The sequence below is a fragment of the Rhinopithecus bieti genome, unplaced genomic scaffold (assembly GCF_001698545.2).
Source record: "Rhinopithecus bieti isolate Rb0 unplaced genomic scaffold, ASM169854v2 scaffold_34452, whole genome shotgun sequence".
Lineage (NCBI taxonomy): Eukaryota > Metazoa > Chordata > Mammalia > Primates > Cercopithecidae > Rhinopithecus > Rhinopithecus bieti.
In genome coordinates, this window is record NW_016814605.1 from 65,046 (window position 1) to 88,539 (window position 23,494).

At 41.4% G+C, this 23,494-nt stretch overlaps 1 gene segment (V, D, J or C); it reads right to left on the reverse strand.

Moving 5' to 3' along the window:
* Nucleotides 1–2,191: 2,191 nt before the first annotated feature.
* On the reverse strand, nucleotides 2,192–21,274 carry LOC108514924 (Ig kappa chain V-II region Cum-like). The segment is given in 2 exon segments: nucleotides 2,192–2,604; nucleotides 21,179–21,274. Coding segments are annotated over 2 exon segments (462 nt in total).
* Nucleotides 21,275–23,494: the final 2,220 nt, after the last annotated feature.

The following is a 23,494-nucleotide window of genomic DNA, read 5'->3' on the forward strand; positions in this document are numbered from 1 at the left end:
TGACAAATTCCTTGCTGTATTCCATGCTTTCTCTCTCTCTTTCTTTCTTTCTCTCTCTCTCTCTCTTTCTTTCTTTCTTTCTTTCTTTCTTTCTTTCTTTCTTTCTTTCTTTCTTTCTTTCTTTCTTTCTTTCTTTTTTTTTTGACATTTCTGCTTAAAAATACAATTGTAGTCTGAGTGCAGTGGCTCATGGCTGTAATCCCACCACTTTGGGAGGTTGAGGCAGGAGGATCACGAGGTCAGGAGATTGAGACCATCCTGGCTAGCACAGTGAAACCCCGTCTCTACTAAAAATACAAAAAAATTAGCCGGACGTCATGGAGGGTGCCTGTAGTCCCATCTACTTGGGAGGCTGAGGCAGGAGAAAGGCATGAACTGGGGAGGCAGAGCTTACAGTGAGCCGAGATCGCACCACTGCACTCTAGCCTGGGTGACAGAGTGAGATTCCCTCTCAAAAAAAAAAAAAAAAAAATACAATTTAAAATCCACTCACCAAGGGTTCCATCTACTTAGAAAAGACAATCATTTCTGATGTGATTAAATTTTTTAACCAGAAAAAAAGATATTTTGTCCTTTTAATACAAACATTTCTTTAAGCATATCACCTCATGACAGGTAACTGACATACCCATGAATAATTCATAAATATTTTTGGAGCATTATTTTTACTGAATATATACAAATCATACATTTTTCTATACCATTACCACTAGAATATATATATCAAATTTATTTTAGGTAATGATCACATTGTGTAAAAATAATATATTTACTTACCTCAAGCCCTTTTATTGTTTGTTTTTGACAACTTAATATCAAAGTTGTCTTTTATCAAAACCTGCTGGATTACATCCTGCTGGGTCTTCTGCTCAGCATGTCAGTGGTTGTGACATCTCCCAGACCCAAACAGTGGTCTCTGCTAGACCTCCTCTAAGGATAGAATAAGTTTCAGAAGCTCTGCCTGGCTGCTGTGATTTGACTAGAACTGAGTGACATGATCTCAGGTCTCTTTGCACAGGGACTGCAGTAAAACTTTGGTGATTACAGAACTAAATGCTTACTCACGACATTACTTTCCTGAGACTCCCAGTGGCACAGGCTCCACCCAGGAAGCCAGGCAGCAGTGCCTTCAACTTTGTGGTTCTTCACAAGAAACATATTTGGCCCTTTTTTGGATCCACATCATCAACTGCCATCACCACTTCCAGACACATCCGCACCCACCATAATCAAGGACAGTTTAATTGAACAGTAGCTGACCTCTCCTGTGTTCTCTTCATGCTCCCATTCCCGATGTCTGCCCAATCTCAAATTCTGAACTTTGGAAAATAGAACAGTTTACGTCATCCTGTATTTTCTCAATGATCCATGGAAAATACTACATCTTTAGTATACTGCATCTTCCAGCATATGCATTTTATTTTTAAAACCAACTTTCGAAATTTCAAAAACTCCCTTTTTCTATCAGCAAGAGATAATTGTAATTAAGGAGTTTTAGTATTAGGAACTTGCATCCGCTATGAAATTACAAAATCTATTTAACACTCACAACCAAGATGTTACTGATTGTCCTCAGCCAATTCCCCCCTGAGGAGAACTAGTGGAGAATCCTGTCTCTAATGTCTCATGGAGTGGAGAAGAATGGTAAATAGAAGAAGCAGGAATTTAAAAAGTGGTAAAATACCAATTTTACATATAACCAAATATTTTCTTTAAAAGGTACCCAAAACTGTTAAACCCTAAGATGTATTCGACATGTTTTGCCAGAAATGATCAATATTCTGGCTGTTTTGCTCAATAAATTTAAAGAAATGCAGACAAGGAAGGAGGATTCAGATGAGCTTCCATTCTCCTTACTCTTTCCTCCCAATTTTTTACTCACAGGGCCCTAGAACCTCCTCATTCCCCTGTTGCTTAAGAGAGTAAGGCTGTGGCAGGTGACAGGAACATAAACAGGGTGCTGACCTGGAGCAATGGCTCACACTGGACTCCCAGCCCATAGGGAGGCCAACTCAGGTGGGTGGCTTGAACCCATGAGTCTGAGAACAAGCTGGGCAACATGGTGAAGCACTGACTTGACGAAAAAATAGAAACATTAGCCATGCTTAGTGTCATGCACCTGTCGTCCCAGGCAGAGTCCTCAGCAGCAAACTCTGCCCTGAATTCTCCAACAGCCTAATCTTCTGCAGACTCAGAGACCCTGCTGAGCTGCTCCCCAGACAAGCAGCACATGTGAGCAGCTGGGACACCCCAGCAGGGAGCTTTCTGTTCCTGGCTGTACCACTGTTGAAGGAAACTCTATACGTTGCATGCAGTAATAAACCCCAACCTCCTCAGCCTCCACCCAGCTGATTTTCAGTGTGAAATCAGTGCCTGACCCACTGCCACTGAACCTGTCTGGGACTCCAGAAGCCCGGCTTGAAACATCATAGATCAGGAGCTGTGGAGACTGGCCTGGCTTCTGCAGGTACCAATCCAAATAGGTGTTTTTGTCATCACTATCCAAGAGGTTCTGACTAGACCTGCAGGAGATGGAGGCCGGCTCTCCAGGGGTGATGGGCAGGGAGAGTGGAGTCTGGGTCATCACAATGTCCCCACTGGATCCTGAAATAATAACAGAGATGTGCAAGGTTATCTAAACACATTTTGAGCAACTTTCATGATTTCCCTTAAGATATTGATTTACAGTTACGTAGTTTTTCAAGTTTTGATTTGTATAATGAAAGGTAGAGTTTCTAAAATGAATCCATTATTTACTAGTCAGGAGGGGACTCTTTATTTTCAAGTTCTTAATCAGAGCACTGGTCCTCATTCCTGGGAGGTGATTCCTGTTTATTCCTGAGAAAAATAAATGAATTCTCTATCATGGAGTATAGACCATGTGCCTGGGGCACACGGTTGAAATAAATATAGGAAACTGTGAGGTCCCCAGATCTCATCCTTCCACCCCATTTTCCCACCTTATTTTAATCTTGTCCTTACCAGGGAGCCAGAGCATTAGCAGTCCCAGGAGCTGATCAGGGAGCCTCATTGTGAGAAGGTGACCTGAGGAGTCCTGATCAGTCAAGGCAAGGTTAAAGCTGAGCTTTTATCTCAGACTCACGAGGGAAGGACCTTTCTAGGGGACAATATGCAAATCATCTGGTGGGTGCAGTTGTGTGGAAGAGGTTGATGGGGCAGGGGAATGTTTCTTTTGTGAACAGTGTGACATAAAATGTTCACTGGAGCAAAACAAACATAGATCAAGTCAAGTTTGCCTGTGGTCAAGGGAAGAAGTCTCTGACTGTGAAAGTTGAGACCTTGGGCAGGGACACATTGTGCAGTGTGTGCCACACTGAGAAAGTACAAGGACCCTGACAATGTGGAAATGTATTTCCAGCATGCATCTCTGGGAGGTGAATACCATCCTGCATGGCTCCCTCCTGTCAGTCTAGAGAAGAAAACAGCCCCATTCCCACAAGCACTGATGGGCAGAGGGCCTGCAAATGAAAAGTGCTCCTGAGCCAGCTCAAGTGCTGCCTGGTGTCTGCTGTTTCCAGGATAACTGGTCAACATTGTTCAAAGCAAGTGTTAAGATCTACCCTACCCTGGAAACTGGTGAGTGAGCCCCATAAGAGCACTCTGACCAAACACCTCACAGAGAATGGTGTGGGTCTCTACATTTAGAGACAAGAGCTTAGCGTAAGTAAGAAGAAAGGGGACAAGAATGTTATGCCTCAGGCAGTGAATATAAAATTCCTGGTGACCATCTGTTCAATCTGGGATATATCCCAACAAAATCATCCCACATATACCAGATTAACCAGCAGGCTCTCATAGAGAAGAATTTCCTCAGTTAATGATGCAGACCAATAAGAAATAACACTGCATGATGTTTTTCCGAGTGGTGCTTAGGAAAACTCTTCTCACACAGTCTCACTGGTCATGTGGGATCAGGTCCTATCAGGGCTTCCAGGTTCTTGCCAACTCTGAGTGAGACCTGAGTCTCGCCCAACCTAGATGTGCTGCAGCCACAGCCATGAATCTGCAGTTGAGAAGGAAATTGTCTGTGTGAGAAGAGCAAGGACTGCATCTACAGTTTGATGTCTCAGGGTAACCTGTACCTGAAACTGACATTTTCATGGTTTCCTGAAAAGATACTCACAGCTCAGAGATGTGAGTCTGTCATACAGCTAATCATGAGAAAGAGAAACAATTTCACTTTTTTTCACTTGTTAGTGATGAGCTTAGTATTTAATTGAAGAGTTCCTGAATAATAGTGCCGATACCGAATACCGTCACAAGGACAGTCACATTTCTGGAAAAAAACAAAAAAATACAGGAACAATGGAAAGACTGAATTGTAATTGAAATACTATGTAATCATGGGAAATTTAACAGAAATTCATAATTAATTGCCCAAGAACACAAACAAATGAAATTCTAGGTAATATTTCAGAGGAAAGTTTGGTTTAAATATCTTCTGGGAAATCTAACAAAATAACATTTTTTACAAGATTGGAAAAGATAATTGAAAAACCAACAACAGTGACCTTTAAATATTGAATTCTATTTCAATAATGTGGGTTAAGGAGATCAAATTGTACTTAAGAGAATGGATTGAAATAAAGGTTCATATTTTATTTACCCTTTTCTCATTAAATTTAGTAACTTTTGTGTATGTGATTTTTCTTTTCTTATGTAATTAACCAATTCTAATCTGCTTCTCAGTCTTCAAAACATCAGAGACTAATTAATCATAATAGTGAAAAAAAGGTACATCACAGGCTGAAGGAAAAGAAAAAGAAAACACAAACCACAATCAGCCTAACTAAAGTGGAACAAGATGATCCATCTTATCACAAGTTTTAAATAATTTTCCTGAAAGGGTGTTAAATGAAGAATCAGTTGCATCCATTATTCAATCCAGAAATTTGAATTGCAGGAAAGTGAATGACAGTAAAAATGTTGTCATCTTTTCTTTTACTAAAAGTCAATTCTTGAACATATTATTTTTGCAAAGTATTCTTTAAGATGCTTGAATTTAAGACAGGCTTGCTAATTCCTGTGAGACTTCATAATAAATTGTTAAGAAGGCTACCACTGTGATTAAGACAAATCTCATGATCTGTTGCCTTACATAATCATTAAATGTGAAATCTTGTAAAGATCTTTTTTGTTCAGAAAAGGACTTTGAAATTACCATGTATTACCTATAGACTTAAAGAATAATATTACTAATTCTGATTACAAACCTCCCTCTCTTATATGTTGACACTTTATGCCAAGGCTTTGACAGCAACACTGTGGTCACTCCACAGTGGACACAAATCAGAAGGTTTCAGAACCACCTCCATTCGGATCTGGGTGTGCATCAGGCCTCTGCCTCTGAGCATCTCTAACATGAACCATGGTCACCTGGGTGAGGGATGACTTCTACAGGTGGGGTTTATTATGGCTGTGTCTCCTTTCCCTGATGCGGTTAGTTTGGGGTCCATAGAATTGGGAGCAAATGCTTTATTCAAAAGACTTGGGAAGAGAGTGTTGGAAGTGGAATTGTTTTTGTTCATGACCCTGGCGTCAGTGTTTGGGGTGGACACTTTGATCCGATTTGTAGGGAAGGGCTTGAGGGCTGATCAAGGGAAAGAGATGGCCACAGGGTGGCAGTTGCACACATGACTTTATTGAATGAGGCTTTGTCAGGTTTGCAAAGAGAAGCCCCTCAGCAGGAAACTGTGCAGAGAATAAGGTCCCAGGGTTGCTTCTCAAACCGGATGGATCACTGGACAAGGGGCTGTGTGTCTGGGGGATGCCGCACAGCAGCACAGTGGGGAGTTTCTGGTTTAAGGTTTCCATAACTGGGGTTTATCTTATTGCTAGCAGATGTGGTTGACATTTTCTGGACATGCAGAGTGTTTTCTGAAAGGCTGAATTATTCTTTTCTTTTGAAATAAACAACGTAAGGGCCAGGACACACAGGCCATCTTTAGCTCATTTATATGTCACTGTTTCCAATTCTGTAGACTTTGTTCTACAGACTGTATTGGCCCATATTGTCCAAACAAGCGCTACCATGGATGAGGGTGAGAAATACAGAGACCTGTTCCCCACATGGGGTGCAATGAAGGTTATTTTGAGTAAAGGGAAGAGTTTCTTTTTGGATGAGAATTGAGACCAAGCCACCCACGAAGTGTGCCTTTGTGAAGCTGCAGGTCCTGTGACTGGATTCCTGGCTGCAAGGCACCTGGGGTTGCAGCTGTCTGCATTATCTCACTAACTGTAAATTGTCACTCACTGGACCATAGATTCACAAGTAAATATTCTGAAACCCAAAGAGTTCAGGGAATGAAGCCTCTGCGAGTGTGTGTCTTCTGCTTCTGAGAATCCATCTTTCCAGCACTGGAAGAAAGAGGGTTGCTTGTATGTTGCACCTTCATACCCTGTTTTAGACCTGTCTAAGCTGAACCTGTTTCCAAATGTTTGAATTATTGTTCTTTACTTTTCTTGTAAAATGTTTAGAAATCCTATAAAACTGTACACACAGCTGTGGGATTAAATAGTGAGCTTTCCCTCTGTGCTTGTTAAACATTCTGCCGAGCCCACCTCAGCCACCAGCAAACTGCACAAAGTGAAGTAATGATTCTGTTTCCTTCCTGAGCATTCTGTGTCTTGAAAGTTCCCTCTCAATTCAGATCTTGAATCTTGGCATTCGTCTCTACAGCTGCCATCAAATGACACTAAGTGGTGTCCCCATGAACAAGGCCACTGGATGTAATGTGTGATACATCAACACGGAGAGAATCAGAGTTCAGGATTACAGGAGTATCTATTTTATTCCAGTGTTTTTAATGAATGTCTTTGTCTTTAAAAGAAAGAAGTCCCAAGTAGGACATTTTTAGCTTCTGGAGGCTACATATTCTACCCTTTCGAATACAGATTTGGTCCACCAGGTAACATGAAAGTCTGCAGTCGTGAGTGGGACTCAGGATAGAAAAGGGCTCTGCAGCAGGTGCGGGTTGCAGTGCAAACAGCCCTGTCCCTTGGGCCACTGCAGATACAGACGGCTTGAACAACACTATCAACCATCTGGACAAGATTGATGCTTAGAGAACACTCCACCAAACCACAGCAGATTCCATGGTCTTTTCAGAATATTAGCTAATGATACATATATTTGTGGCCACAAGATATTTCAATAAAATGAAGCTGATTAAATCGTAAAAAACAAATTATTCATAACTGAGAGAATTGTATTAGAAATTGGAAACAGAAAGTTGTCAGAAGGCAGTGGAAGAAGGAGGAGGGATGAAAAATTACTTCTTGGGCACAAGGTACACTATGAGGGTGATGGGTAACTACAGTCCAGAGTTCACTACTATACAATTCATCACTGTAACCAAAAACCACTCGTACCTCTAAAACCACTGAAATGCTAAAATTAATTTTTAAAAAATTTATTAAAAGGATTTCAAATATTTTGAAACTAAGTAAAGTACTACTAAATATACACTCAAAAGAAGGGACTTTTATTTTTAGAGATATGAGGATGTGACAAGCACACATCTACTATTCCACCATTAGAATCACATCCATCTCCAGATGAAAACACCATTAGCAGCTGCACAAGAAGAAAGTCTTAGAGTGGATGGGCAGAGTGAGTAACTGCTCAGAAAGGATGAGGAGTCAGGGAAAGTCAAAATAGGAATTCTTTGTGATAGTATGAGCTGCACATACACGAGACTCCTGCGATCTCTGACTTGCTCATAAGCCGAACATCATGCAGTACAGGCTGCTTTCCATCTTCCTGATGATTGGTGAGAGTGGGGTCACTTGGGAAAGGCATGGAGAAGTGCCGTGAAGGTCATCAGTGGCAGCAGCTGATGACAGGACACACTAGGGTTCCCTTACAGTGGCATGACTGAGCATCCCTACAGCCATGAGGACAGCAGGGAACTTTAGGGGCTGCTCCAGGGAGGATGTGGCAGCCAACCCTGGAGGATCGGTGGGGCTTCAGCGCCCTATGTGTGGAGGAAAGAGGAGGCTCTGGAAGGCATCCTGGAGGACCCTGGCCCTGTTTACACAGAAGACAAGCCTGTGCCTGTGACTGAGGCCTCACGGCCTCTTCCTTCCTCAAAGGCTATCCAGTCATCTCCCTGAGCCCACCTGACTCCAACTGCTGGGGGCACATCCCCTGGCACTGCAGCTGCTCCTGCCACACCGAGAGGCTGAACTTCCTTTGAGTTTTGTGTTTGGGGCCATCACACTGTGCAGGGTCCCGATCAGAGTCCTGCTCACAGGAGGCTGTGCAACATCTCCAGGCTCCAAAGTGGTGTTTGTGATGGTGAAATCCCTAGACTTTTGGCTAGATGAGTTTTCTTACTTGTGAATACCTTCTATAGATCTGCCATTCTTTGTTTTACAAACTCTTTTCTGTAAACTACCTATTCTTTGTTTTGGACTTCGGGGTTAAGAATGTAATTTTAATTGTACTATCTTTAGTCTCCACACTGCTGATTGTGGGAGTGAAGTCAACAGATTTTTGGTTGGATGTGTGTTCTCACTCAGGAATATGTGAAGAAAAGTACTCAGAAGACTTGTCTTTTTTGTATGTGTGACAAATTCTTTCCTATACACAATGCTTTTAATATATATTTATTTTTGATATTTCTGCTGGGGAATATAATTTTAGCTTTACTCATTATGGAATCCATCTTCCTAGAACAGACAAGGATTTCTGATGGGGTTTATTATTTTAACCAGAAAAAAAAGATATTTTGTCCTTTTGGTATAAACAATTCTTTACATTGATCATATCACCTCATGAAATTGGAACTGATGTGCCCATGATTAGTTCACAAATATTTTTGAGAAATTATTTTAAGTGAAGCCATGCAAAGCATACTTTTTCCATCCCATCAGTATTAGAATATGGGAGTCAGATTTATTTTCAGGTAGTGACCATATAATGTAAAAATTACATATTTACTTATTTCAAAGCTTTTTATTTTTTATGACAGTTTAGTACCCAAATTGTCATTTAGACATGACAGTAGACTTCATATCAATTTCACATCTAGGAACACCATGATTAATTAGCAGTGCCAGAGCTTTACATGAGTCAGACTATTCAGATTGCTGTTTTGTCTCTTCTGTCCATTATAGTAACTATGCCACCTTGCCTTTGAGGGTTGAGTGCCACCACTTGGCCCCTTACACCTTAGGATTCAGTTATTCTTAATTGTATTTAAATTTTGTAATTGAGTGACTACAGTTCTCACTATTAGATCTGACATACAGAGAAGAGCCATTACAGGGCTCTCAAAGATGCAGGTGCTGCCCACACAAAGCTATTTTGCAAGGCATTTGTCAAGGGTATTAAGTATAGAGTCACTAAACTCCTTGCTTCTCAGGAGTGATGATTCAGGAGTGTCTAATGCATTTATTTTGCATAACTGTCTAAACTGGGCATGCCAAGAACTATCAGTGTTCTCCATACTATTAGAAGTACAATCTTTAGCATTTTGGGTTCTAATCATATTAAGCAGCCACTTCCAGAAACCCCAAGACCAATGGAAGAACTCCATCCTTAATATTCTGTTCCTGTAGAACCATTCCTGGTACCAAGACCTCTGTTAGTAAGGGTTCTCTAGAGGGACAGAACTAACATGATGTGTATATGTGTGTGTGTGTGTGTATGAATTTATTATGTATTAACTTACAGAATCACAAGGTCCCACAATGGGATGTCTGCAGGCTTGAGGAGGAAGGAAAGTCAGCTCAAGTCTCAAAACTGAAGAATTTGGAGTCCAATGTTTGAGGGCAGAAAGCATCCAGCACGGGAGAGAGATGTAGGCTGGGAGGCTGGGCCAGACTCACTTTTTCACCTTTTTTCTGCCTGCTTTATATTCACTGGCAGCTGATTAGATGATGCCCATAGCCTAAGTGGGGGGGTCTGCCTTCCCCAGCCTACTGACTCAAGTATTAATCTCCTTTGGCGACACCCTCAAGTACACAGCCAGGAACAATATTTAAATCCTTTAATCAAATCAAATTGACACTCATTATTAACTATCACAGGATTACAGGCCAGAGCCACCACACACAGCCTTATTGTATATTTCATGCAATATCCTGATTTTCACATTTTATCTGTGACTTAACAACATTTTCTTGCTATGACCCCAAACTGGTAATACTTGAAAGCACATTCAAATCTATTCTGGGACAATTCGTACCTGGCAAAATTTTGAGCCTTGTGGAAAGAGTCACCTTACTGGCCAGTCAGCTGTCAATTTCCCATCATTACTATCACTTCTGGGAGCACACTTTCTAAAATCCCTTTTCTCTATATGGTTTCTTTAGAATTGGTCAACGAGAGGCACTCCCATGAAATGTGGAAGTCAGAGTGGTGGGTTCGTGTACACTGACACCTGAAGTAAAGCACGTGGAGTTATGTGTGGACTGGAGAATCACCTGGAGACGTGCTGCAGGCAGCTGAGAGCATCAGCACTCCCAATCCTGGGCTTCCCAGATGGGTCTGAGGATCATCACACAGTACTCAGCACATACCACCAGGGGCAGGTGCACTCTGGCTTCTGGAGGAGCACCTGAGAATCCCTTGTCTCTGGTACCTGCTTCATGAATAACATACCATAGGCTTTGGAAACACTGTGGTTTAGACTCTAATTTGTCCAGTTTGAAGAATTTCTCCTTAGAATACTGAGAATAGCTTCTCTTTTGCTGTATGAATTCCAATTATCCCATAACACAGACTCCTCAGGTGGACTTATCTCTCTTCTTTATTCAGTCAGGACAGGCATTGTGATGTCTTTTCTGCGGGGATGAGGGTGAAAGAGGCTTAGAGTTCAGAGGAGCCTCCCTGGTCCTCTCTACAGACATCTCCCAATGACTTTCAAAACCTGACTAAGTTTGAGAAATGTCCTCAGCAGATAGAGCTACCAGGAGGAGGATCTGGGGTGTCTCAGCCTCACACATCTACTTCCTTGGAGGTTTATGTTATGACTTGTAACACTGTGGGAGAGGCACTGTAATAATGTTGACAATAATAAGTTGCAAAATCTTCAGGCTGCAGGCTGCTGATGGTGAGAGTGAAATCCGTCCCAGATCCACTGCCACTGAACCGAGAGGGAATCCCACTTTGCAAACTGGATGCATCATAGATCAGGAGCTTAGGAGTTTCCCCCAGTTTCTGCTGATACCAGGCTAAATAATTGCTAATGCCCTGACTCTCCTGGCAAGTGATGGTGACTCTGTCTCCTACAGATACAGACAGGGAGGATGGAGAGTGGGTCATCTGGATGTCACATCTGGCACCTGAGATTGGAAATATAAAACAAATGTCCACACAATTAATCATCTTGTAAGAGAACTTCCCTGAAGTTCCAGAGAGTAAAAGTTGAGTAAATTCTTTTTTTCCTTTTTCCTTATCTGAGAGCAAGAGCAACAGGAACCCCAGGAGCTGAGCGGGGACCCTCATGTCCATGCTGTGTCCTGACTGGGACTGACTCCTGCACAGGGTGTGACCAGCCTGTAAAAAAAGTCTTCAGGGCAGGGGGCTGTGCTGTGGGAACATGCAAATCAGCACAGATGGGGCAGGCTGGGCATAGCTGCAGGGCTGGCTCATCTCAGTAACTCAACACAGGGGCAGTGTCCCCAGGATCCCAGGTCAGACCAGGGCAGCGCAGATTAACCTTGAGAGAATACATTTCTCTTTGGTGGACATACGGTTATCTGAAGTGAATTTTCAAAATTTTCAATGAACCTAAGACTAGATTAAGTCATGTATTATATACTTGCATTAGGAATGCATAGGAAAGCGTCACTTTTGACAGAAAATTCATAATAAAGTTATAGAAGTGAGGCTGTCAGAACTTTCAGTTACTCTCAAAAGAATTTAATGAGTGTGGAAGTATTTATTGTTATACTAACAATGTCTCTTTCTGTGTCAAATTGTATTTTTTTTAATGAAAATAAAAAGTTTATCAGAAGCATGTTTAATAAATTCAATAGAATTTACTAATAAACTTAAGCCACTGTTCTTAGCATTATACAGAAAAGAGATTTGCTGAGGATGCACAAAGTTGATAGCTGTGACACGCATAGATCTCCATTATCCAGAGCTACTGATCTCTTTAATGCTCAGGGGCTAAATTGGCTGCACCCTATTCTTGGCGTGAGGATCCCCGTATTCTATCCCCTTTCCTGCCTTTGGGTGTGATTTCTTATGGTGCACCAGCATGGAGAGCTGACTGGTGATGCCAGGTCTGGTTATTTCAACTAAAATCTCTGTTTCACTCGCTAACTATAAGAGCCTGGATTAGGATCATCGTAAACCATTGATCAATCTAGGCTCAAATAATCAATTGTTTCAAAGTAGAATAAGAAAGCCCACATTCCCTGAGTAAAGCTCTGAGCTGCACTCCCCCATCAGCCTGTTCCCCTGGGGTCTCAGGTGCATCTGCCCTAAAGCCTGGCTTTCTGGAGAGCAGATGAGAGGGAGTCCCTGGGGAAAGGCCGGGTCCGTGAACCCTCCCTCCTTAGCAAGAGTGGCTGCTGTCCAGTGCATATTCTTGTTGTGCAGCATCAGTAATCCTTTCCTCTTTTACTCTTTAGCAGTGAGTGAGAACATCATCCTGACCCAGATGCCAGCCTTCCTGTTTCATATCCATTTAGAGAGAGTCTCCATCGCCTGCCAAACCACTGCCCATGTAGATGAAAAAATATTTTGAATCTGAATGCATGACTAGCAGTGGCTGGACCAAGCTCTCGCAGTCTGTGCACAAACAACCTGCCGCTTTTCCAGGGGACTGGATTTCAGGGAAATGGTTACAGAAAAGCCTAGCAGGATCCAGATATCCATATTCAGAGATTTACACCTCTGGATTCAAGTGCACTTTTTTTTTTCTGTGTAATTTTATCAGCCATTGTTACTACATCTTGGCTTTTCTATTGATTCTACTTCAGCTGACTTTCTATGGTGCTTTCTGCCCCACTGTACTCTCACTGAACCCGAGGAAGGCAGCTCTGCCTGCAATTGAGGCAGACCTCATGGCCTGGAATTAGCATCCCCAAGGACAGCTATCAATCAGTTATGACAAGTGAGGTGTATACATACCTCAGCTCCCTCATCTCTCAGGTGAAATAATAGAGGCATTTTTGTTGTGTTTTTTTTGTGGGCTTGAGTTGTCCTCACCCTCAGAGGTGGCTCTTTGCTGAGGCACATTTCACTGTCCCTTCTCTCTTCCTTTGCTCACTTGTTTCCTGCACTTAGTAAATATACTGCCCGCAGGTGAATCTTTGTCATCCTTGTCACCGGGGGGACCCAACCTAAGGCACTGGAAAAATCCTCATTCTTGGAGGGTATTTTTGGTTTGAACTATTGCCACTTCTCATGTTTTAATTCACAGAGAAAGTCAGAAAATTTAAGAAATATTTGAATTCCCTTTCCCAATCTTTCTTAGATATGATTTTAGCAGAGATTCGTTTTTTCTTCATCAGAAAAACAAAGAATTCCTCCAAAATGGCTGTGCATCATGGAGTCCACATAGAGCAGAGAATCAGAATCCCCTAGAATTTGACATCCACACATCAGAGAGTACTAGACTCTCAGGGATTTTTCTAGTTCTATTGCCCATAAATCTGGGTCTGTTGGCTCAAACAGACCCAGATAAATAAATCTAGGTTTAGTGCCTCAAAAATCTATTGTGATATTTTTATTCTACCTTAGGGCAAGACCATCGTGGGGATAATGAGAGTTGTTTGTGAAATGAATAATACACCCCCTAAACACATCACTATTCTAATATCTGGAATTTATGATTATTGCTTATGAATATGCCAAAAGTCACTTGACAGACATGGTTAAGAATTTTGAGGTCAGGAGAGTATCCTGAATTATCTGGGTGAGACCAGCATAATCATAAGGTTCCTTATAGTAGGGAGGGAGGAGGGTCTCAGGCAGAGAGGAGCTGGGACAACGGAGAGGTATGCTGGAGTGATGGAGGAAAGGGCCATGGAGCCAGGAAGCTGGGAGCATCAGAAAAATTGAAAGGTGGATATTGGATTCTCTTTCTTGAAGCCTCCAGAATGAATACTGCCCTATTACTCCTTGATTTTACTTCATTAAGGCTTCTGACCTACAGAAATGTAAGATAGTTCCCTTGTGTTGTGTGGAGCCAGTAAGGTTGTGGTAATTTGTTACAGCAGCAACAGGCAGCCAACACAAGGGGTTGGGGTGTGTTTTACTTCCCTAGTGTATCACTGTCCTCTGTTCTCCCAAACAGTTCTATGTTGTTGTCTTTTGCTGTCAATTTCAACAAGAGACAGAGAACATTTTTCTATGCGGAGACCTAGCACCAGAATTCTTGTTAAGTATAAAGTCTCTTGAGTAAATCTCTGGGTTAGGTCTTGTACAATCTTGGTATCTAGAACCTGGAGGTCATCTCTTACAGCACATGGAAGAGAAGGGGGCTATTGGTTTGCTATTTTAAGATTCAGAGGGACATTAACTGTACAAGACACAATCTGAAAAGCGAGGACTGAGTCAGAGAGATGGGAGTGGTAGAGGAGACAAAATGTGGTCAGGGCCATGCAAGATGTGACCCTGCTGCCATGGTGTTTGTAAAGGCTTTGAGAAAGTTGTGCTTTGCAGACAAAACTGTAGAAGGGTCCGGATTCAAGCTTAGTGTCAGTGTGATGAGGACGAAGGGCTGCAGTGAGCCTGCATTACAAACTCCACCCTGCACTACTGGTTTTGTCTCTTAGGTTTTATAGGTTGTGGGTTCCTCTATGGAATGAATGTGGCTATTTGGAAGGAACATAGTTAAGGTCAGACAGACCTAGGTTCCAAATTCTGCTTCAATAACTGCCGACCAAGTGATTTTTATGCAAATCAGCCATGTGCTCTCATGAACAGTTTCCTCATGTGTAAAATGGGGCACTGAGGATATGAAGGGGTGTCCTGAGGGTTCCACCAGCTGACACACCAAGAAGTTCACATACATGTATAGACAGACACACACACACACACGTACATGAGAAGAGTATCTAGTGCTCCTTTTGTGGGTCCTTGAATAACTCAGAATGTTATGTCAGATATTACTAGTCATATGTCATTTTCAACTAAAATTATCAATATTTGTCTTGTAACTAAGAGATGCCTCTCTGTACACTGTAGGTTTCATGTACATTTCTTCAATCACAGAATTTTCCACCAATCTATTTATGACTAGTATCAGAATGTTAAGCAAGGAGATTGCAAACCACCACAGCACCTTCAGTCTGGATTTTCCGAGTCCCGTTTGTGTTAGTGTCCTCGGGCTACTGTAACAAGTTTTCAAAAATGTGGTCGCTTTGAACAACAGGAATGGAATCATTCATAGTTCTGGAGACCAGAAGTCCAGAGTCAGTTTCACTGGGCTAAGGTCTTGAAGACGTCAGGTCTAGCTCCTTCAGAAGCTCTAGAGAGGAGTCTGACTTACCTCTTCCAGCTTCTGGTGGCTTCAGCTCTCCTTGGCTGTGGACATATCACTGCAATCTCTGTCTCTGTGTTCACATTGCCTTCTCCTCTTCAGTCTATGTTAAGTGTCTCTCTACCTCTTTTCTATCTCAGGACTCTTGTGATCGCATTTAGGGCCCACTTGATTAACTTAAGATCATTTCCCTGTTTCAAGCTCCTTAATTTGCACCTGCAAATTTCCCAAATAACTTTATTTCCCAAAAAAGACACAGGCATAGCCTTCTTGTAATGAAACCTCATTATTTGAGGATGATACTCAGTACTACACCACTACAGAAGCAAGCAGGTCTCAGTGTTAATCCTGTACATACATCACAATCTCTCTCTCTCTCTCTCCACACTTCCTGGCTTTCTCCTTTTCTCGAGCTCATAAATCTCTTCACTTCCCTAAGTGTATCCAATGACACTTCTACACCAATAAGTATCTGAGACAAGTCTCAATCAATTTAGTAATTTATTTGTTCAAAGTTAAAGACATATCAGTGAAATAGACTCAAGAGGTCTTGAGAATGTGTGCCCAAGGTAGTTGAGCTTGGTTTTACACATTTTAGGGAGACATAAGATATCAATCAATATGTGTAAGCTATACATTGCTTTGATATGGAAAGGCAGGAGAGCCTGAAGGAGGGGGCGTGTTGGGGATTTACAGGTCATAGGTGGAATCAAAGATTTCATAGGTGGATGAAAGGGTTTATCTAATGACCTGTAATCAACAGAAGGGAGTTTCTGGGTTTAGAAAAGGGTTGTGGAGCCAAGTTTTCATCATGCAGATGAAGCCTTCAGGTAGCAGGCTTCAGAGAGAATAGATGGTAATTGTTTCTTAGCTGACTTAAAAGGTGCCAGACTCTTAGTTAAATCTCTCTAGCTCAGGAAAGAGACTCAAAAAGGAATAGGATTCACTACAGAATGGATTTTTCCCACAAGAAGCAGTTTTGCAGAGGCATTATCCAATACATTAAATAAAAATATCTTTGGGAAAATTACTTTAATTTCTCCTAGGGCCTGATATCTGTCCTGTTGGTATCTTATTGCTACAAAGAGTTTGCTTTGTCACTCTCAGGGTCTCTATTTTAACATTAAAAGTTTGTCAGTTGTGCCTGAATTTTAAAGGAGGATGGTCAGTTAAGGCATATCCAATCGTCCATTCCCATCATGGCCTGTACTTGGATTTCAGGTTGATTTGGGTGTCTTCTTGGCTGAGAGGAGGAGTTTACCAGTTGTCTAGGGAGCTTCTAGTTTCATTTTTGGTTTACACATCTATGTCCAGGTAAGAGAGACCCACACAGGAGGGTTTGCTCAGAACCTGGCTTGCAGAGCTGCTTACAGACCTGCTGTGTTTCCTCTTGTCATGCATAAGGAAGGACACAGCCAATGACAACCCTCAGCCATCTGGGGAGAAGCTGTGTCTATACAGGAACGTCATGAGCTATGAGTCTAGTTAACTGTGATTGTCTTCAGGGGACTGTGGTCCTCAGCTTTCATGGGAGTTGTGTGGGCGCTGGCTCAAAGAGCATCCACCAGGATTCTTATCAGAATATCTCATTCACAGAAGGCAGTGGGTGATATGACAGCACAGAGGGACTCTATGGTGCCAGCTGCATGGGGCACTCTGGGAGAGTCACTGGCACCGGGGCTAGACACAGCTTCATGAAACTTCCGAAGCACATGGATTTGGATCTCTTAACATCATTGTGAAAGTTCATTTATCATTCTGAAGGCAGCCATGGTAATTAACTAAGATAACATATTTGATAGTTAAGAATAAAAAAGTGATTTTTTTATTGCCAATAGGATTACTAGAAAACAAACAAAACTAGCTTGAAGGAAAAGAGTAACTGTATCCGTGGGCTTTGGGTAAGAGGTTGAGACTCAGTAGTGAATCCCTTGGCCATCTTCTGTCAATAGAGAGGGACAATCAGGAAAGGGAAATGTTCAGTAGAGGCAAAATCTTGGTTAGTAAAAGAATCCTAAGAGAAAACAAGAGTCTCCTTCCTGAGCATCATGTTGGTGTCGGGAAGATGCATATAATCCCCACATTCCATGTCTTACACTTTTCAGCAATTAGGGCTTCAGCATGAATTTAAGACACCATTCACTTCACAGCAGATGTTCCAGATGTTCCCAGCCATTCTTGCCTTAGGGTCTCCAAGTTGTTAAGGACAGTAGCCCTCTTCCTTTCCCAGGGTTTGTAAGAACATGGCTCTCTTTGGTGTATGGTGGGGTTTGTTTGCTGTCTAGAGGAACTTCTTTGGCATAGCAACTTCCAGGCTTCTACTTGTGATAGCGAAAACAAATACATAAATAAATTAATCATAAATAATAAACTGACTTAAAGCATAGAACCTGTAAAAAAATAATAAGGTCACTTTAGGAGCTGAAAAGGCATCTGATGAGGTAAAAAAGACAAATTACTTTCAGTGGAAGACAGTTAGAGCAGCAGATGATTTTTTTAAATCGATGACATTTTACAAATAATTATCAAATGGTAAATAACAACTTGAAATAAGCAGCTAAAATATAGCTGTTTACTCAAAAGTTATTTTCCAAAATCATGTAAATGCATTTTCAGATTAAAACAAAGAAAAAATGTGGGTTTATCAACAGGTCTGCTCAATGGAAGATTTCTCAAATGTGTACTCAGAGCAAAAATAACATTTATCCCTATGTACAAGTTTAAGATTTTTGATCCTTAGAAGAAAACAGCTTCCCCTTCACTCTGTTCCACTCATGCTTCTGAGGATGGGCCGTTGGGACAGCGACTGTGAGCAAGGAGGTAAGCTGTGCAATGAGGGTGGTCACGCCTCCTGCCTACCTGAATGACTTCATGGAGCAGAGACACCAACACCACCAAGGCCACCCACCTGTCTCTTCACTGCCATGGCACAGACACAGAAACCTTGACACATTTGGTCAACTGCAACTAGAGGCTTCTTTTTACCAGCCAATTCTGATTCTCCTCATATCTTCTCTCAGGTTTAGGGGATCGTTTACCTTTCACCGTTTTGTTTTGAGATTGCAGTCCTTTGTTACATCAGCATTATGTAACTTGTTTGTTTGATTGTTTGTTAATATATCTAACTATCTTGAATGGGTTGGGACTAATCTTGTGTCTCATAGCAAAGCAGAAATTCAAGGCCGCTAGATGCTGTCAATCACATGAGGGCTAAAGATGATGATAGCATTGCTTAGCTCTGGATCATACTACTGACAGTTTATGTGTGTGTGTGTGTTTTTCTTTAAGACAGAGTCTCTCTCTGTTGCCCTGGCTGGTGTGAAGTGTCATGATCTCAGCTCACTGCAACCTCTGCCTCACGGGTTCAAGCAATTTTCCTGCCTCAGCCTCCCTAGTAGCTGGAATTACAAGTGCATGCCACCATGCCTGCCTAATTTTTGTATTTTTAGTAGAGACAAAGTTTCACCATGTTGGCCAGACTGCTTTTGAACTCCTCTCCTCAGGGGATTCCCCTGACTCTGACTCCCAAAGTGCTGGGATTACCTCGTGAGCCACTGTGCTCCATCACATTTTGTGTTCTTTAACTACATTCTATGTAATGCCTTTTAAGCTCAATGATGCATTTATCTATCAGTATTTAAAAACATCAGTATTTTAAAAAAAAATGAAAACATTTTCATTTTAGGGCTCCAGTGTGATTGATATCTATAAAAATATTGCCATGCAATTTTAAGACCTAACAGAAATGGAACTTTGGAATTCTAATTGCACTTACCATGGAATCCATTATTTTGGAATAAACAATCATCCAAGTGTACTTTATACCCTTAGCCTGAAGCGGATATTCTTCTGTTGATTCTGTCATTATTTTGTATCTATCACATTGAGTTATGACATGTAGCTCACATGACTCGTTATGGGGTTCAATATCATTTGGAACACTATATTTAATAAAATCTATAAAAAGCATAGATGCTCCATGCATTGACAACCGAAACATAGAATTCAGATTCATTTTCAGGTAATGATGTAATCATGTGAAAAGAATGCATTTCTGTATTCTTTCAAACCTTTTCTTATGAAAACACAGTAATAAATTTCTACTCTAAAATAGAACTTAGCCTAAATACTTTCAAAACTTTTAGGATTTGGAAGAGAAATAAAAATCTCACATAATTCTGAAAGTTTCCTTTGTACTTGAAATAAACTTTCTATTTTTTATCTTTGAGTTTATGCAGTTATTTTTAAACGCCACTTTTGGAATCATGAAAACCTACTTTTCACTTGCCAAATGATAATTAATGGTAATCAAGTTTTCATGTTAGGATCTCATACCTACCATGAGTTTACAAAGTCTATTTGAATAATCCAACATCAAACATTTTTACTTCGTGTTTTTAGCCATACTTCCCTCTAGACAGTTTGTGTAGAATGCTTTCTCCTGTAAAACACTAGAGAGGAGTGTTCAGTGTGAGTCAGAGAGCAGAATTAGGAAGATGGGAGACTATGAGTTCCCCAATATGACTAAGTGTCATCGTGTATGAAACAAACCCCAAGTTGGTCATTTCCCATATGCCTTTTACTTGTGTTGTCACTAAACTGCTTCCATGATCTGGTTATTCTGACAGCTACATGAACTTGACAAATGTGGGCAAGACAGGCAGGGTGAGGATGTGAGCTTTCATTCACTCTCCTTTCATCACAGCCGGTTGGTCCCAGGGCATGTAGCCCCACATGAATTCTCCTCCTGCTGATGCCTTCTCCAGGCTGTGACAGCTGGTGGGGCCATAACATGTGGGATTGGAGGTGCTGCTGAGGCTATCATGGACCAGCATCCTCAGCAGCAAACGCCGCCCTGACGTCTCCAACAGCCTTCTCTTCTGCAGACTCAGAGACTCTGCTCAGCTGCTCCCCTAGACAGGCAGCACATGTGGGCAGCTGGGCCAGCACAGCAGGGAGGTTTCTGTTCGAGGATACAGCACTGTGGGAGGAAACTCTAGGGCTTGCATGCAGTAATAAACCCCAACATCCTCAGCCTCCACTCTGCTGATTTTCAGGGTGAAATCAGTGCCTGACCCACTGCCACTGAACCTGTCTGGGACTCCAGAGGCCCGGTTGGAACCCAAATAGATCAGGAGCTGTGGAGACTGGCCTGGCTTCTGCAGGTACCAATCCAAATAGGTGTATCCATTACTATGCAGGAGGCTCTGACTAGACCTGCAGGAGATGGAGGCCGGCTCTCCAAGGGTGACGGGCAGGGAGAGTGGAGTCTGGGTCATCACAATATCCCCACTGGATCCTGAAAAAATAACAAAGTAGTTCAAGTTTTTATAAATACATTATGAGCAACTTTCATAATTTACAGTTAATTTATAGTTACATTAATTTACAGTTACATTTAATTACAGTTATTAATTTACAGTTACATTTCAAAGTTTTGATTTATATCATGAAAAGTAGACTTTCTAAAATAAACCCATTATTTACTAGCCAGCAGGGAACTCTTCATTTTCAAGTTCTGAATCAGAGCACTGGTCATCATTCCCTGGAGGTGAATCCTGATTATTCATCAGACACACATGAATTCCATTCCCTGGGGCATGGACCATGTGACTCTATCACATTATTGGAATAAGCATGTGAAGCTGTGGAGCCCACAGAGCTCACCTCCCACCCAATTCTCCTCCCTCATCTCCTTCTGTCCTTACCAGGGAGCCAGAGCACCAGTAGCCCCAGGAGCTGAGCAGGGAGCCTCATTGTGAGAAAGTGACCTGAGGAGTCCTGATCAGTCAAGGCAAGGTTAGAGCTGAGCTTTTATCTCAGACTCACAAGGGAAGGTCCTCCCTAGGGGACAGTATGCAAATCCCCTGGTGGGTGCAGTGGAGTGGAAAAAGTTGATGGGGCAGGGGGAATGTCTCTTCTGTGAACAATACGATATAAATTGTCCCTTGCAACAAAACAGATAGATTCAGTCAAGTCTGCCCACAATCAAGGGAAGAAGGATCCGAAGAGGAAAGTTGGGACCTTTTGTAGGGACGCACTGTGTAGGGCATGACTGTAAGAAAGCACCAGAACCCTGACCATGTGGAAATGTGTGTCCAGGATGCATCTCTGGGAGGTGAATGCCACCTTGCTTGACTCCCTCCCAGTCAATCTAGAGAAGGAAACAGCCCCATCCCCACAAGCACTGCTGGACTGAGAGCCTGCAAATAAAAAGTGGCCTGGAGCCAGTTCAAGGGCTGTCTGATATCTACTGTTTCCAGGATAACTGTTCAAAAATGTTTAACCCAAATATTAGAATCTACCCTGCCCTGCCACCTGGTGAGTGAACCACATAAGAGCTCTCTGTCCAAGGGCCTCACAGAGAGAATGACGTGAGCCTCTACATTTAGAGCCAAGAGCCCAATGTAAGGAAGAGGAAAGAGAGACAAAATTTTGTGCCTCAGGCAGTGAACATAAAAGTCCTGATGACCAGTTGTTCAGTCTGGGATCTATCTCATCATAATCATCTCACATATACAAGGTTAACCAGAGAGTTCCTTTCTTATTATTGTTATTTTTATTTAGTAGAGGTGGGGTTTCACCATGTTGTCCAGGTTTATCTTGAACTCCTGACCTCAGGAGATCTGCCTGCCTTGGCCTCCTAAAGTGCTGGGATTACAGGTGTGAGCCATTGTGCCTGGCCCAGGGGACTCTCTTAAGGGAAGAATCTTCCAGATTAATGATACAGAACAAATAAGAAATAACTTAGTATTATGTTTTTTCAAGTGATGATTAGAAAATCTCTTCTCACACAGTCTCCCTGGTCATGTGGCATCAGGTCCTATCAGGGCTTCTAGGTTCTTGTCAACTCTGAGTGAGACATGAGTCTCCCCCAGGCTGGATGTGGTACAGCCACAGTCATGAATCCACAGATCAAAAGGAAATTCTGTATGTATAAACAACAAGTACTGCATTCACAGTTTTATGTCCCTGGGTAACCTGTACCTGTAATTGATATTTTCTTGACTTTATGTAAAGATGCTCAGAGCTTAGGGATGTGAATCTCCCCTTCAGCTGATCATTAAATAGAAAAACAACTGCACTATTCTTTATTTGTCATTGATGTGCTTAATATCCCATTGAACGCCATCTGAATAATGGTACCAACAATAAATACTTTCACAAGGACAATCACATTTATGAAAAAAACTAATAATCCAGGAACAATGAAGGACTAGCTTGTAGTGTGATTGATGTAAGCTTGGTAATTTAACACAAAGTCATATTTATTTGCCCAAGAACACAAATAAATGCCTTTGTAGGTAAGATTGCGAAGAAAGGTTGTTCTGAATATCTTCTGGGGAATCTACCAAACTATCATTTTTAAATAAGATTGGAAAACATACTTTAGTAAAAATGATATAGACCTTCAAATGTTGAACTCTGTGGCAACAGTATGAGTTGATGATATTAAACAGTAGCTATGAGGTAGGATTGAAATAAGTCTCATATTTCACTCTTGAAATTTTATTTACTCTTTTACTGCACTTTGCAAATTTTGTGTACTCAACTTTTTTTTTATAATGTCAACAAATTCTGATCTGCTTCTTGGTGTTGAAAAGGTCAGACTCTTAATCATGATAGTGAAAAAAGTCAGAAATATCAGAAGGTGAAGAATAGAATAAGGAGACATAAAATATAAACAGCTTAAGGAAAATAGAAAAAAATGGTCTATTTTATTGTTAGTTTTAAATAATTATTCTGAAAGGGTGTTAAATGAATAATCAGTTTTATCTGTTATCTAATATGAAAATTTGAATTCCAGAAAGTGAATAACAGTAAAAAACGTGTCCCGTTTTCTTTTACTGTAAGTCAATTCTTGAAAATGATATTTTCACAAAGTATTTAGATTGCTTGAATTTAAGAAAGCATTGCTATTTCCTATGAGAATGAATGAACCATTAAAAGGCCTAACCCTGGGATTTTAACAAAATTTCATAATTTATTGCCTTACATATCCAGAAAATGTAAAAACTTGCACA